The sequence below is a fragment of the Nannospalax galili genome, unplaced genomic scaffold (assembly GCF_000622305.1).
Source record: "Nannospalax galili isolate Female #2095 unplaced genomic scaffold, S.galili_v1.0 scaffold120, whole genome shotgun sequence".
Classification (NCBI taxonomy): domain Eukaryota; kingdom Metazoa; phylum Chordata; class Mammalia; order Rodentia; family Spalacidae; genus Nannospalax; species Nannospalax galili.
The window spans coordinates 5,800,897-5,816,173 of NW_008350324.1; the positions used below are offsets into that span (position 1 = coordinate 5,800,897).

Genomic DNA, 15,277 nt, shown 5'->3' on the forward strand with positions numbered 1-15,277 from the left:
TTGAGGGAGAAAGGTACCTTCTTTCTCTTCCTCCCTAGTATCATTTGGTTTATCCTGCCCAAAACTTGAAAAAAAGTGTTTACCATAGTGAAGATAGAAGCACTCTATGGAAATGAAAATGTGCTCCTTTATCTTTCCTCTCCAGGCTTAATGGATATTTTCATCTTTATTTATTATGATACTATGTATCTGCATCCCACTTCATTGTAAGAGGTTGAAATTGTATAGTATTAGGTATATTTGATTTCTTTCTTGGTACCAGGGATAGAAGCCAGGGCCTTGCACATGCTGAATAAGTGTTGTACTACCAACTCTTGGATCTATCCTAGACCTTTTAAATATCAATATACAAAGCTGGGTATGGTGGCACAAGCCTGTAGCCCCAGCACTCTGGAAACAGAGGTAAGAAGATCACTCATGAGTATCATCCCATCCAGGGCTACATAGCTTGTTCCAGCTTTCAAAAACAAAACAAAAAGACCAAAATTTTTCACTGGACATGGTGACCCGAGCCTATAATCCAGCACTCAAGAGGTGGAGGCAGGAGGATCATGAGCTGAAGGTGATCTTTGGCTACATAAGATTGTCTCAAAGAAAAAGAAGAATAATGATAAAATGAAAGTGAGACTCCCTTTGTATATAAGTAGTGTTATGTAAGAATAATTTCAAGAAATGATCCATCTTAATAGTATGGCCAGAGAATCTGTGTAGGTCAGCTGAGCAGCTAGCTGTTTAAAGTACTAAAATAATGTATTATTAGCATAGGAAATTGAATTTCCACTTATATATAGAATTGATGGACTGCCTTATAGTATGTTTTTTAACGATACACCTTGAATCAGTACCAGCTTTTAAATGGCAACACAGGAATTCTCAGAAACATTAAGAATAAAACTAACATCATAATTATTTTTCCTAGTGACATTTCAACTTTTTTTGAAGTTGGAGATAAATTTGGATTTTGGAATGATCAAGATTGTAAATATTTTCTTTATTTTGATGCCTAAATGAACATATATAAGGCGTGTTGGATTTATAGACTTTTGGCCAACACTCCCTTGATCGGTCTTGGAGAAATATTTCATCATTGTAACATGCAGGCTGCTTGAAAGACTAGGATTGGACAGCCAGAGATGGTCTTTCTGCATCTGTCATCCTATGTGTGCTTTCTCATCAGGTGTACTCCTGTCACAAGGTTCATCAATAGTTGGAGTTACACAGCATGAAAGTCATCTGCCTGTATAAAATAACTGATGTCTGCCCTTAACATAATATCACTTAAGTCTTTACGATTATTTGTTATGAATATTATTTCAAGAATAATATTTCAAGAAGTCCATCTCTTGGCCTGCCATGGTGATGCATGCCTGTAAATTTTAGCTCTGGGGACGCCAGGAGAAAAGGAGGATCATGGGTTCTGAGTCCAGCCTGGCAAACCTAGCAAGTCTGTATCTCAAAAAGAAAAAAAAATTAAAAAGTTGCTCTGTAATCAGATTGATAAATACAGTCTCAGGCTGGTTTATTATTTTCATTATGATGTCTCTTTCAGCTTGTATTTAGTTGTCTTCCCCAGAACTAAGTCTATGTGTGGAAAGCCTTCATTGATTCATCTTGCTGGCTTTCCTGCAACCTATATACATTTCAGCAATTTTCCAGTTTGGTAAAGGCTTAGGTGAAAAGTTCATTATGATTGTTTAGACATTTCTGGTGACTACATCATGATTTAACAAGTGGAAAAAAACATTTCTTTCCTCCTGTTTTCTGGCATACACCCATTGGAATAAGATCTGAAGCTTTTGAGCTAAAATTTCCATTGCTTTTAGAGAATCACCACTTGTATGTCATGCTCCTGAGCCCTGGCGCCAGGGCCATTGCAGAGCCCTTCTGCTCTGGAGGCTGGGAGAGGTTGAGGAGGTTGGGCGATGCTGTGCAGGTACTATGCTTCTTGCTGCTCATCAGGGTTCTCCTTTGTAGTCCAGGTCCTACAAAGCACAGTAGGAAATGAATTGTTTTATGGTTTTGCAGTCATAAACCATTATACTATCTGCCACAGCAAATTCTTCATTACTTTATCAGTAATTTAAATTATTTTATCTCTTTCATGGTTCAGTTATGTTGAATATAAATAGTACTTTAAAATTATTGTGCAGAAATGCTAATTTTATATTCATCTCCTTGAACAATATACATTTTATATACTCTCCCTCAAAATGCAATACATGAATCATGTTTACTTCTAGGTTACAGCCTATCTAAAATTTAAAAAATTTAATGCTCTGCCTTCAGATGTTGGTGTCATTTTTATATCAATTTAGGTTGGTTATTAATGATACAGTAAAAGTAGAGACCTTCAGGATATAGAGGACTGCTAGTGACGGCTGTATAATGGTAGTTTTTATATTTTTGATACAGTTAATAAGTATGCTAACAGATTGCTAAACCTATAAATCGTTCATTCAGGGGATGTATATTTTCTTCATAATTTTTAACTTTCTGCTTTGTATTCTAAGAAAGAACTTCTGTTACCAACCTCATCTCATTGCCTCTGCCCTCCTAAGAAGGTCTTATGACCTGCCTAAGTTGGTATCAGAGAGATGATTTTACTTTCAGAAACCATGATAAAGCTGCTTCTAATGAGTCAGCCAGAAGTGGTAGATGGGCATTCTTTTTATATATCAGCTGTATTTTTCTAAATACAATAAGCAAAAAGAAATAAAAATTACCACTATCTTTCTGCCTATCATTCACCTGTTAATGTTGATTAGTATTCCTCTAGGTTTCCTTAAACACATACACAGTACCTCCTTTGTGCAGATGCATTTTCATAAATAGCATAATACTTATGTTTATATTTTTATATTTATAAACTTTTGGATTCACTACCAGCAGCCTATAACATTTTTTGTTGCTGTAGAAAAGTCTCATGAATTTGCTTAAATACTGCTTTATCTGGTACATCCCGTATGTCAAGGTTGTCTGATGGAATGCCACGTTGGTCTTTTTATCAGTTAATGGTTTTTTATCAGATAATACTTATATCCTTTTTGTTTAAGCCAGTCAGCATGTGGAACTTGTTACTTCAGTACAGATGAAAAGTGTCTTCTGGTTCAGTCTTACCAGCTTTTAAAATCCTGTAGCAGTGTTTAAAGTGCTGGTTATCTCTTGTAAAGTAAGAATTATGAATGAGTATAAAGAGATTACTAAATATGTCAACCTTTCCAGAAAATTAGGAAATGCACATCTCGAGGCTAATTTACCTTTCTATTTCCCAAATTCAGCATGCCCCAAATTACCCTACAACAAGGAGACAAGCCCTTCTTTCTACTTTGCCAGTGAGTTGGGTTTTTTATACTAATTTTTATTACACAGTAGAACACTTTTAAAGAATACATGTTAAGGGAGCTGACTTGTTGAATAGTATTTTCCTTATGCCAGACAAAATCATCCAAAGTATGCATGTCTGGGCTGGGGATATAACTCTGGTAGAATGCTTGCCTAGCATGCACAAGGTTCTGGGTTCAATCCCCTGTACCAACCCCCAATAAAAGGTAAAAGAATTCTGTATATTTATGTATAATTCAGAGTTTTCCTAGAAGAAAAAAGGCCCAGCTTAAGACAGCTGGACTTAAAAAATAAGTTGTTTCAAGAATTAATTTTTGCATACCAAGCAAACATTAACTATTTGAGAAATGCTTTATATATTCCTTGTTCAGAGCAACAGCTAATACTATTTTATGCCATACCATATAAAACACTAGATTTTTTTTATTTTTTTATTTTTTTTTTTAGTATTCTGCCAGGGAAGAAATGTATCCTTACTGGGATTTCTGATGGCATAGGCTAGATGAGGTATTTGGGGAAACATTTCTGTCTGGTCTGTCTGTGCATGAATAGAAGCTTAAAATATTCAGATAGCAGATACATTCAAGATGTCTTTTCCTTCAGCAGGAAAGTGCCTTCAGGAGGTAGCCTCTGACAGCACAGGCCTCTCTCTATACCCCACAGTGTGAGGTCTGGATTGGACTGTCTTCCCTAAGCAAACTTCTTAGATTAGTTTTCTGTATTTGTAGGGCAATATTTTAAAATCAGACAGGTTATGGACTTTGGTAAGCTAGGATGGGTACTAGTTAATGGAGACCCTTTAGAACTTTATATTGCTTAATGTGTGTCACTTTGTGTGAAATGTTCATTGTAAAGAACATTAAGGAATAATTTTCTTCAATTAGGGACTACATTTTGAATTATTTGGAATGACGTCAGTGGTTGACTCTGCTAAAAGTCAGATTTAGAATTTAGAAAGCATTTTGACCTTAAATTTTCATTAATTATGTCATGCCTTGGTATCCAAAAATAAGCTATTTTATTACGGGTCTAGGATATGTTAACAAATTAAGTCCTTTAATAGATGCCCTTTAATAAGGAGTCTTGCTCTGTGTATGCATAATTTTAAAGGGAAACTATATCTGTAACTAAAATGTAAGATTTTTTAAGTACACAAGTTTGAGAGGTCTCAAATGGAGTTATCCTCACCATCTTACTGTCTTCTGTTAGTAGTTACACAGTCATTTTCCTGAAAAGTAGCTAAAGGATCCTTAGTCATTACCTCTTAAGCACTAATAGCCTTAGCACAGCTTCCTCCTTAAGGGAATATTAGCATGCAAGGAATCTGTTGGGCTGTTTTAGGATTTTATTTGCCACATTATTTTGCCCCTAGTTTGCTGGTGTTTTGCCATGGTTTGGTTAAGTTGTCTTTTTATTGCCCTTTTAAAATGTTCAACTTTGAGTCACATCCCCTTTTCTAAATTTAACATTGAAATTTGAAAGTTGGAAGATTTTGTTTTGCTTATTTTCAAAGTTTTATGATGCTGGTGATTGCTCATGACTTGTGCATCCAAGGTCAAAAATGACAAAACCTATTTACAAATTAAACATGTAACCCAATGGACTGAATTTGCTTCCATTAACATCATAGTTTAAGAAACTGCTTTTGGAATGTGGTTCATGTTAAAAAGATTTACCAATAACATAATTTGGAATTTTAAATATTTATGTCAAGAAGCACTTTGAATGGGAAACTTCTAGACAGAGTTGAGCCCAAAGAAACACTACTTTGTTTTTACCTAATCCAAATTTTATATAGGCTACTTAAGTTTCATAAATAGTTGTGTGATTGTTGAATAGCCAATTCAGAACTTCAAAGAAAATTCACGTTATTTTTAACTTCTCTTGAATTGGTAGTTAAAATAGGTTTAGCAAAAACAGTTTAATTGTATACTTTCCTGAAACCCTGTCTCTCTCTCTCTACTCTTTCTTAATTTCTGCTGTTTTGTCTCTCTCTCCTTTTTCAACTGTGTCTCCCTACCCTGTTTCTTTAATTTCCTTCTTCCCACTTTGTGTCATTCTTAACTTGCCTTTCAAGGAACCAAAAATGTTTGTTTGTTTGTTTCTTTGTTTTTCTTTTAATTAGCCTTAAAGTTCACATTTGTCCCAATTACTCACTTTTGCATTCAAGGAGGAAGAAAGTTGTTGGATGAAGTACTTGTTACAAACCTTTTGAGCTAGAAGATGAAAATGGTTCTAACTAAACCTCCTTAAAATGTTATTTAAAGCTTATGATGTCTTCATTACATCTTTTATTTTTATTTTCAATAGTGATTTGTAGTTCACTGGTATTTAGGTAGAAGGAGGGTGGGCTTTGTTTCTGTTTTGGATTTTTGTAAGCAAAGTCTATGAAGATTGACCTAGTATGAGTTCCTTGAAGTATTAGTGCTGTGCATGTAGGTCAGCTGTAGATGAAATACTCAGTTTATAGCCTTAGATAATTAATAAACTTACACTGCAGCGATGGTTTTTTAAAATGCATAATGGAGTCAGTAAGATAGCTCAATGGGTAAAAAGACATTTGTCACATAAGCCTGGCCACCCAGGCTTGAGCCCCAGAATCCACATAAAGGTGGAAGGAGATAATTTTCACAAAGTTGTCCTCTAACCTCCACAATGTGGGGCATCCCACACAATTCCCCCAACAATAATATTTATGTATTTTTTTAATTAAGTGCATAGTAAAAGCTGGGTATGATGATGTGCCTTACCTATTTGAGAGGGTGAAGCAGGAGGATCAGTTGAGTCTAAGAATTTGGGGCCAGTTTTGGCAACATGAGAGGATTTTATATTAAAAAAAAATGTTTTAAAAGCTGTGCATGATAGCATACACTGTAATTCTAGCATGTGGAAGCTGAGTCAGGAAAATCAGAAGTTCATTCTCCACTACATAGCAAATTTGGATTTAACTTGGACTACATGAGATACTGCCTCTAATTAATTATTAGTGTTAAAATAAGTTAGGGATATAGCTCAGTAGTAGAATGTGTACTTCGCATGAAAGAGGTACTGGCTTTAATCACCAGCACCAAAAAAGTAACTGAGTGAATAGTAGAGATAGTTGGTATTAACAGAGTAAGTTCCACTTGGAAGAGAAGGCAAGGAGGATGGTAGGTTCCAGGTCAACCTGGGCTACAGTGTGGACTTCATGGATATAATCATTCTCATTGTAATAGCCATGTTTTCATGGGTAAAAGTGATGCAGGATTTGTTAGAGGGTTGGGTTTTGTCTGTTTGGGGGTTTTGTTGTTATTTTTGAGATGGGGTAGCCCCAGCTGGCCTTGACTCACTGTGTAGACCAGACTAGCCTCAAATTCACAGAGCTCCGCCTGCCTCTGCCTCCCAAATGCTGGGACTAAAGGTGTGCACCACTACACCTGGCAGGGTTTTTTTGTTTGTTGTTAGTTTAGTTTAGTTTAGTTTTTTTAAGATCTATATATTTTTGTTGTTGTTGTTGTTCTTTTTTGAGACAGGGTCTGCCCATAGTCCCAGCTGTCCTGGAACTCCCTATGTAGACCAGGCTGGCCTTGAACTCACAGAGATCCGCCTGCCTGTGCCTCCTGAGTGCTGGGATTAAAGGCATGCGCCACCATGCCCGGCAAGATTTTTTTTTTTAAACATATTTATTATTTTTATTTTATGTATATGCGTGTATTGCCTGCACGTAGGTAAGTGCACCCATGTCGTGCAATGCCGGCAGAGGACAGAAGAGGCTGTTGGATCCCCAGGAACTGGAGTTAGGACAGTTGATAGCTGCCATGTAGTTGCTGGGATTTGAACCTGTGTCTTCTGTAAGAAAAACCAGTTTTCTTAACCACTGAGCCATCTCTCCAGCCCCTAAGATTTATTTTTATTTATGAGTCTGTATTCTACATGTGCACAAGTTATTGTGGAGGCCAGAAGAGGGAGTCAGATCCCCTGGAGCAGGAGTTGCAGACAGTTGTGTGCCACCTGACTTGCGTTCTGGGAACCAAAATTAGATCCTTTGGAAGAATAGCAGGTGCTCTTAACCACTGAGTCATCTCTCTAGCCCTAGAGTTTCTCTTGGAGATTATTGTTTGCTGTTATTTGTTTGCATTGGAGTTTTTGTTTTTGTTTTTGGTTCTGCGGCATGGAGGAACCCAGGACCTTTTTTTCTTTTCCTTTTCTTTCTTTCTTTTTTTTTTTTAATTGAATTTTTGTGTATTTTATACAGGCTATCTCAAAGAATCTTAATCATCCATATTCCCCTGTCCCCACTGGCATACCCCACAACCTCCTCACTGGAACCCATATACTCTGTCATCTGTATTAAGGCCCAGTATGTCAAATCAGTGTCTCCAGATGTTCTCCTATGCAAGTCCATCCACTGAGGTCTAGTCATCCTATATAGAGTCTCTTGTTTTAAGATCAGCTCTTCCTCACTTAGCAGTAATCAGCTGCCAATGTTTCCTCAGATCTCTCTTGCAGCAGAGGGACAGGAACACAAAAGGTCACACATGGCCAAAACATAGAGATTAAGAGTCTGCAGATTGCTGGTCCTTGGACAGGACTCCTATATTAAACTTTACCCACCCAGCGCTCAGAGACCATCTCAGAAGAGGGGGTGGAAAGATTGTAAGAGCCAGGGAAGGAGGTGCACGACCATATGGAAACAGTCTTACAAGCTCCTGGGACTCTGCCCATATGATCTTATGACAGGATCTTATACTAGATAAAGCACTCTGCCAGTGAGTCATATTAACCTCATTTTTTAAAAATATATTTTATTATTTTTATTTTATGTGTATGAGTGTATTGCCTGCATGTATGTCAGTGCACCCGTGTCGTGCAATGCTGCAGAGATCAGAAGAGGGCTTCGGATTCCCCTGGAACTGGAGTTAAGGATGGTTCGTAGCCGCCATGTGGGTTCTGGGAATCGAACCTGGGTCCTCTGCAAGAGCAGTCAGTGCTCTTAGACTGCTGAGCCATCTCTCTAGCCCCTTAACCTCATTTTTTTGCTTTTTAAAATTCTGAATATTTTTCTTAGAAAGAAATTTAAAATAAAATTTTAAAACACTTGAAATTCTTTGCCCAATCTTTTTTCTTTACATTTATTTATTTTGCGTGTGTGTGTGTGTGTGTGTGTGTGTGTGTGTGTGTGTGTGTGTGACATATGTGTGTGTGTGTGTGTGTATGTGTATGTGTATGTGTATACCACAGCACGTGTGGAGGTTGAGTGTGGAAATCAGAGGACAATTTGCAGGTATCAGTTCTCTCCTTCCATCATATGGGTCCTGGGGATCGAGCTCTGTGTTCAGGCTGCAAGTACTTTTAGCTATTGAGTCATCTCACAGGCCTCTGTGAAACACCTTAAACAGAATTTGAAAATTGCTTTCCCTTGGTCAGATTTAGTATTGCTACAAATAAAATATTTATAATAAATAGTTGGGGTTTTAATGCATGTGGTTTAGAAATAAGGCATCTGGCCCAATCATCACTATGCAGTAGCCTTGGCTACATGAGACCATGTTCCAAAAAGAAAAGCAACCTTAAGTAGTGTGATAGGGTGGCTTTTAAAAATAAGCTGGTGAGTTAAAAGAGACTGTTCTACCAGGTTCCCAGAAAAGAGTTACTACCCTCAAAAATATTCAGAGATTCTGCTGCTGCAGTTTCCTTGTTACGTGTTATCATGTATGTTGATTCTTTAACAGTGCCTAAATAGAACTGCCTTGTTCAGTCCAAACTGGGTACCAGGGAATATTAGTGCCTGCTGTGGCCTCAACAGTGGATGCATAAGAATGCCAGCTCTGGCGTTCTGCCTGTTCTGCTCTCTCAGAGATGTATTCACTATTAGAGACCATATTGTTGGAGCTGGAGTGCTCTACGTTCTCACACATTTCAGGACTGCTTCCTGTGTGTAACTCTCTATGCTACTGAGTTGGTGTACAGCCAGAGTCCTCTCTGCTGGCCACTCTTGGCAGCCTTGATGCTGACCCCTAAGTATGTTTGCTTCTCTACCACCCTTTCTGTGTTTGCTAATACTTTATCTGAAGAACATGAAAAGTGTTTTGGCATCATTTCTGTGTGTAGGCTTGACTTTGAAGGGATTATAGGGCTCATTGCTTGAGAGCAGGATAGACCTCTGTCTGCCTTGAGGCCAGTCCATTCTGTGATCACTGCCATGAGGTTAAGTTTGTACCCATGAGCTGTCCATGGTCACTGAGAGCAGTGGAGACATCTTCCTGGGCTTTCAATTCTCAAATTGCTGTTTTTTGGAGCCACAGTACTCACTCATCCCAAGATTGGGTACCTAATGAAATGCATAGAGTTGGCTCTGGGTCTTTGTCTTTATGACTGCATTTTTAATGGGCCTATCATGTTTCCTTTGAAGTTATTCTATCCAATGGGCTGGGGTGTTTAATTTCATCTCCGGCATTATTCAAGATCCTCAGTAGCGAACAGTGGTGAGGGGGTGTTGTGATTAGCTGAGATGCCACTGGCCTTGCCCTTGCTCCAGTCAGCACAGCGCTCTCCTGGCCCCACCAATGTGCATACTGGAACACTGTAGCAGCTCCAGAACAGTAGTGTGGTGAGGGTAGTCAGATGATGGCTTTGAGAGACTGCAACTGTGTCTTCTTGTGTATCAGTACAATTATTCAAGTTGTTTCTGCCTGTGCTGTCAAGTGCTTGTGCCAGAAACCAGGGACTGTTTGAGTAAATTAGCTCACACTGTCTCAATGTTAATATAATGTATATAGCTATAGCATGTGAACCAAATGCCAAAATTCAAGATGGAATGGTTTAAATGGCCTTAGAGAATGTTAGTGGCATGAGTTACATTGTAGGGTTGGGAAGGTGCAGCCAATGAGGCATAGTAGACTGGCAATAGTCACCACTACAGGTCAATTGTACACATTCCTTTTCCTTTTCCTATAGTTTCCACGGGCTCCCTTGCTCAGCAGTATGCCCATCCTAATGCTACCCTGCACCCACATACTCCCCATCCTCAGCCTTCGGCTACCCCCACTGGACAGCAGCAAAGCCAGCATGGTGGAAGTCATCCTGCACCCAGTCCTGTTCAGGTAAGGAAAAATATGGTCTGCACATAGCTGCTTCCTTGTCCCTGAACACTGCCAGGTTCCACATGATCAGAATGTATAGTGTAGCTTCTGCAGGGGGCTGGCCTTCAAAAGGTCATATGATGTACTATACCCTAAGGTGATTGAATAAGTGTTAGAAACATTAATGCAGAAAAGCTGACTTAACATAAAGGGCATGATAGAGCATAAAGCAAACACTTGGGACTTCCATTCTTTTTGGGGGGTGGGGGTCTTTTTGAGACAGGGTCTCCCTATAGCACAGCTGGCCTGGTACTCATTATGTAGACCAGGCTGGCCTTGAACTCATAGAGATCCACCTACCTCTGCTGGAATTAAAGGTGTTTGCCACCACACCTGGCTGGGGGACTTTGATTCTTAAAGCTTATGTGACAGTGTTGTTTTTCTGTTAGCTTCTTTAGCTTTACTAGTAGAGGCAGTTAGGGTTTTTTGTTGTTGTTGTTCGTTTTGTCATTTTCTCAATTCCTTGGGGCATAAATCTTGTTTGACCTGTGCTTGGTTCGGACTGCCAGGCTGAGACTTGGGCTTGAGCACTCCAGAAAAGAATTTCTGGATAGGAAGTAGCCCCATCCCTCCTGTACTTCCCTGGGTGCTAGGGGAGCCTGCTTTTATGTATGTATGTAGACCCAACTGTTTCTCAGTTAAGAAGTTTTTCCATTACTTTGCAGCACCATCAGCACCAGGCCACCCAGGCTCTTCATCTGGCCAGTCCACAACAGCAGTCTGCCATTTATCATGCGGGTCTGGCACCAACCCCACCTTCCATGACACCTGCCTCGAATACACAGTCGCCACAGAATAGTTTCCCAACAGCACAACAGACCGTCTTTACCATCCATCCTTCTCATGTTCAGCCGGCGTATACCAATCCACCCCATATGGCCCACGTACCTCAGGTAATCCAGCATTAGCCGATCCTCTATGAAGGCCACATAGGGTACCATGGTTGTCAGATAAGCAGCAGGGAGCCAATTGCTCCCCATGCCAGGAAACCCTGTGTGTGGTGCCATTTGCCTGTCTCCCTTTCCCTGCTCAGTATGTGATCTGGCCCTCAGTGAAATTGTGACTGGTCAGTCATTTACTGTTTCCTAGCCAAGACCTTAAAACTATCTCTGAGTCTGGAATGTACCCCGGTCCTTTCCTTTCCGTGTCTGCTTTGCTGTCTCTATAGTTTCACTACTTTGTGTATATGTGTATGCATATAAACAGTACACACACACACACACACACACACACACTACAGAGAGAGGAAGAGGAAGAGGAGCCAGGCAAGGTTAGCAGGTAGGTAGGCAGGCCTTCATTGGTTCTCAGTCCTCTGATGCAACTGTGCTGGGCCTGTTAGCTTGAATGTTAGTCACGTGAATTCCTGAGAAATGTCTGTAGTAGTTTTCCTGGTTATCCCTCCATCTGCTGTGATCATGTGTTGTGCTTACTTGAGAGAACTTTGGCCTTGTACTTCGATGCAGTGTAACTGGATGCTCCAGGGATTCATGTCTTGAGATCAGCCCTAAGCATTTTGGAGCTCACTTCTAGTGTAAAATCTGAGGTTGACAGGTGTGGTTGCTGACTACATACAGGGCAGCCCAAGGCCAGGGCAAGTTGTATTCCTGAGGAGGTGCTATCCTAAAGGAGAAGCCCTCCCTGGGGATGTTAGAGTGAAGTGGCTGCATCAGATGTCTGTTACTTTTTTAACAGCTTTCTGAGGTGGGTCTCACCTATGTGAGTTACTGAATGAATTCTATTTCCTGTCACATAGTATGCTAGAAAGGTTCTGGCAAGGTGTGGGCTAGAGGTGCGATGTAGTTGGGTCTCTTGCAGAAGACTAGTTTGTCACTAGGTATCCTTCCCCAAAGAGGTGAGGGTCTCTATAGGACGGTCATTGGTTGGTCAGTCGGGAGGGGTGCCAGTTTGGTCAATGTGGGCAGTGTGCTTTGTTGGATTGACATCAGAGCTGGGGTCTTGAAGTGTCTCGCAGAGGCTGGTGGCTAAGTAGGTTTGTGAACCTACATGTAAGATAGGGTCACTAAAAACCTCACTGGTCTTTTTGTGCAGAAATAGTTAAAAGCCCAAATATGCTCTGGGTCCATTTGAATGTGTGAGTATGAGTGTTTTGAGGTTGATGATCTAGAGCAGTATGCGGTATGGGCAGTAGGAAACAGGCTCTTCCTGGTCTGCCCACTCCCTGCAGAGCTGGTTGGCCCAGCTTACTGGCTGACCAACAACACCTTTCTAACTTGAACTTGCTGCTACTACTTGGTACGGTGGCACAGGTCTGGACCAGATTAACTTCAGATTACTTCTTCCCATCTCACTGGAGCCATTAACTGAGGTGGTCTCCTGCTCTATCAGCAGAGCTTTTAAAGTGAAGGGAGTCCAAGTGCTGCTTCACTTTGTCTAGTGAATCCATCATGACTGGGAGGGGCAGAAAGCTTCCAAGGGAGCTGGGGAGGGAGTCCCCTGCATAGGTTTTTGTTAGCTGCTTTCTTACTGGAAAAGGATGTTCTTTGTGTATGGCCTCATGCCATAGCAAGCTGAAAAAGCCTCCCTCCCCCCAATCAGGGGCCTGTTCTTGGTGAAGACCTTGCCCTCGTTCAGTAGCAATCAGTGATCAGACATGTTGGCAAGTAGGACACCGAGGCCTGACTTTCCCCAGGCTCACTTGTTGCTGCCCCTCCCCTGCCCCACAGGATCTGCCAATACGTGACCCAGGGAGTGGTCCCAGAGAAAAACCAAAAGGCTCTGAGGCCCATCTTGTCCCTTCCTGAGTCCCAGCCAAATGAAAGGAACAGTTGACATGTTGTTTAAGACGGAGATGTTGCCTGTATGCGTAAAAGAGCTCTCTGTTTCAGGCTCATGTACAGTCAGGAATGGTTCCTTCTCATCCAACTGCCCATGCGCCAATGATGCTAATGACGACACAGCCACCCGGCGGTCCCCAGGCCGCTCTCGCTCAAAGTGCACTACAGCCCATTCCAGTCTCGACAACAGCGCATTTCCCCTATATGACGCACCCTTCAGGTGAGGCGTGTGTGTGCAGGGGCCGCCGGGGCACCCCAAGCATTCTATTCGAAAAGGTAGAATGACAGGCAGGGTCAGTGCTTCATGCCCTGAATCTGAGTAGCGAGGCCCATCCAAGTGTGCATAGGAGGGATTGTGATGATTAGGCAGCATCTGGGCCCAAGGCCTCCAGAGCTGAGTCTTTGTGTGTTCTGCTGGTATCAGGGTTGGCTTGAGAAGCAGCAGCCTCATTCTGGGTAGCTGATGCATGCCGAGGACTCAGTTGGCCTTCCTGGTTATGTATGACAGGCTGGACAGGGCAAGTGTGTTCCTTCCTGAGTCCCAAACAGACTGATATGTGGGGGGTTATGCCCATGGCCGAGTTTGATTGTAGCTTGAAGAACATTGATGAACACATGCTGTGTGCGGACTGGTTTGAGTATAGTGTCAGCCCCAGCCTGTGCCCTGATACAGGAGAACGCCCATGATGTCTTGTACTGAATGGCTGCTGTGGCAATACCTCAGTCTCACCTGTGACTCTGAAAGCAATACTGGTGCTTGGCTAAGTTTTGGGGGGAGGGGGATATGAAGACCTCTGCTCCTACCCCAAGAGAAACGAGTCTGGGACTTGTATCTGAAGTGGTTTTACGTCTGACTGATTTGTTCTTCCCTACCCCCACCCTGATGCCCCCATCTCCTCCCCGCCCCTCCGCCCCTGTGGCTGCAGCTGGGAAGGGGGGGTAGTGCATTAAACCTCCAGTCTTACTCAGCTAGCACAAGAGTAGTTAACAGTTGTGTGCTGCAGACACTAGGCTGGTGGGTAGTGGTGCCAGTGTTCTGTTTAAATAGCCACTTTTCTTTTTTACAGTACAAGCCCACCACCAACAGCAGTTGTAAGGCTGCCCTGGAGGAACCGAAAGGCCAAATTCCCTCCTCCCTTCTACTGCTTCTACCAACTGGAAGCACAGAAAACTAGAACTTCACTTACTTTGTTTTTAAAAAGCTATGTTGATTTCTTGTAACATCTGATAGGAATGCTAACAGTTCACTTGCAGTGGAAGATACTTTGGACGAGTAGAGGCATTTAGGAACTTGTGGGCTGTTCCATAATTCCATATGCTGTGTCAGAGTCCCGCAAGTACCCCAACTCTGCTTGCTGAAACTGGAAGTTATTTATTTTTTAATGGTCCTTGAAAGTCATGAACACATCAGCTAGCAAAAGAAGTAACAAGAGTGATTCTTGCTGCTATTACTGCTTTTAAAAAAAAAAAAAAAAAATCAAGACTCGGAACGCCCTTTTACTAAACTTGACAAGTTCAGTAATTCTTACCGTCAAACTGACGGGTCATTATTTATAAATCAAGTTTGATGAGGCGATCACTGTCTACAGTGGTCCAACTTTTAAGTTAAGGGAAAACTTTTACTTTGTAGATAATATAAAATAAAAACTAAAAAAAAAATAAATAAAAAATAAAAAAAGTTTTAAAAACTGATACCCAATTAGTGTGTGTTTGTGTCGGCTCCTACTGCTGTGGGAGGCAGACGCCAGGGCAGGTGGGCAGGGTGTGCTGCTCCAGTCTCCTGGAAGGTACTGGTCCAATGACTTTTCTTCTTCACCTTTAGTTCTGGCTCAAGGTACCTATAAAAAGCCAAGACTGAGATTCCCTTTCTGGTGGATTAACAGTCAGCTTCAGGAGGAGGAAGGCTGGCCTGAGGTGGACAGCACTCGAAGTCCACATCCTCAAGCAGGTGCAGACTCTGTAAGCTTCCTTTTTCATATCTTCAGGACCAAAATGTGTGTTGTTAGTCTGAGACATCCC

General features: G+C 41.3%; 1 protein-coding gene across 7 annotated transcripts in view; it reads left to right on the forward strand.

The window, feature by feature from the left end:
• Window positions 1–14,950, forward strand: part of Atxn2 (ataxin 2) — a 118,810-nt gene extending 103,860 nt beyond the window's left edge. For 3 of the 7 annotated variants that reach the window (XM_029570610.1, XM_008847525.2, XM_017801754.2), the window contains exons 20-24: window positions 3,279–3,332; window positions 10,279–10,424; window positions 11,129–11,356; window positions 13,310–13,478; window positions 14,326–14,950. In XM_029570610.1, the coding sequence (XP_029426470.1) occupies window positions 3,279–3,332; window positions 10,279–10,424; window positions 11,129–11,356; window positions 13,310–13,478; window positions 14,326–14,354 (626 nt within the window). In that variant the 3' untranslated portion in view covers window positions 14,355–14,950. The remainder of the gene's footprint in view (window positions 1–3,278; window positions 3,333–10,278; window positions 10,425–11,128; window positions 11,357–13,309; window positions 13,479–14,325) is intronic. The other 4 variants (XM_029570607.1, XM_029570608.1, XM_029570606.1 and 1 more) reach the window with 3 other exon arrangements.
• Window positions 14,951–15,277: the final 327 nt, after the last annotated feature.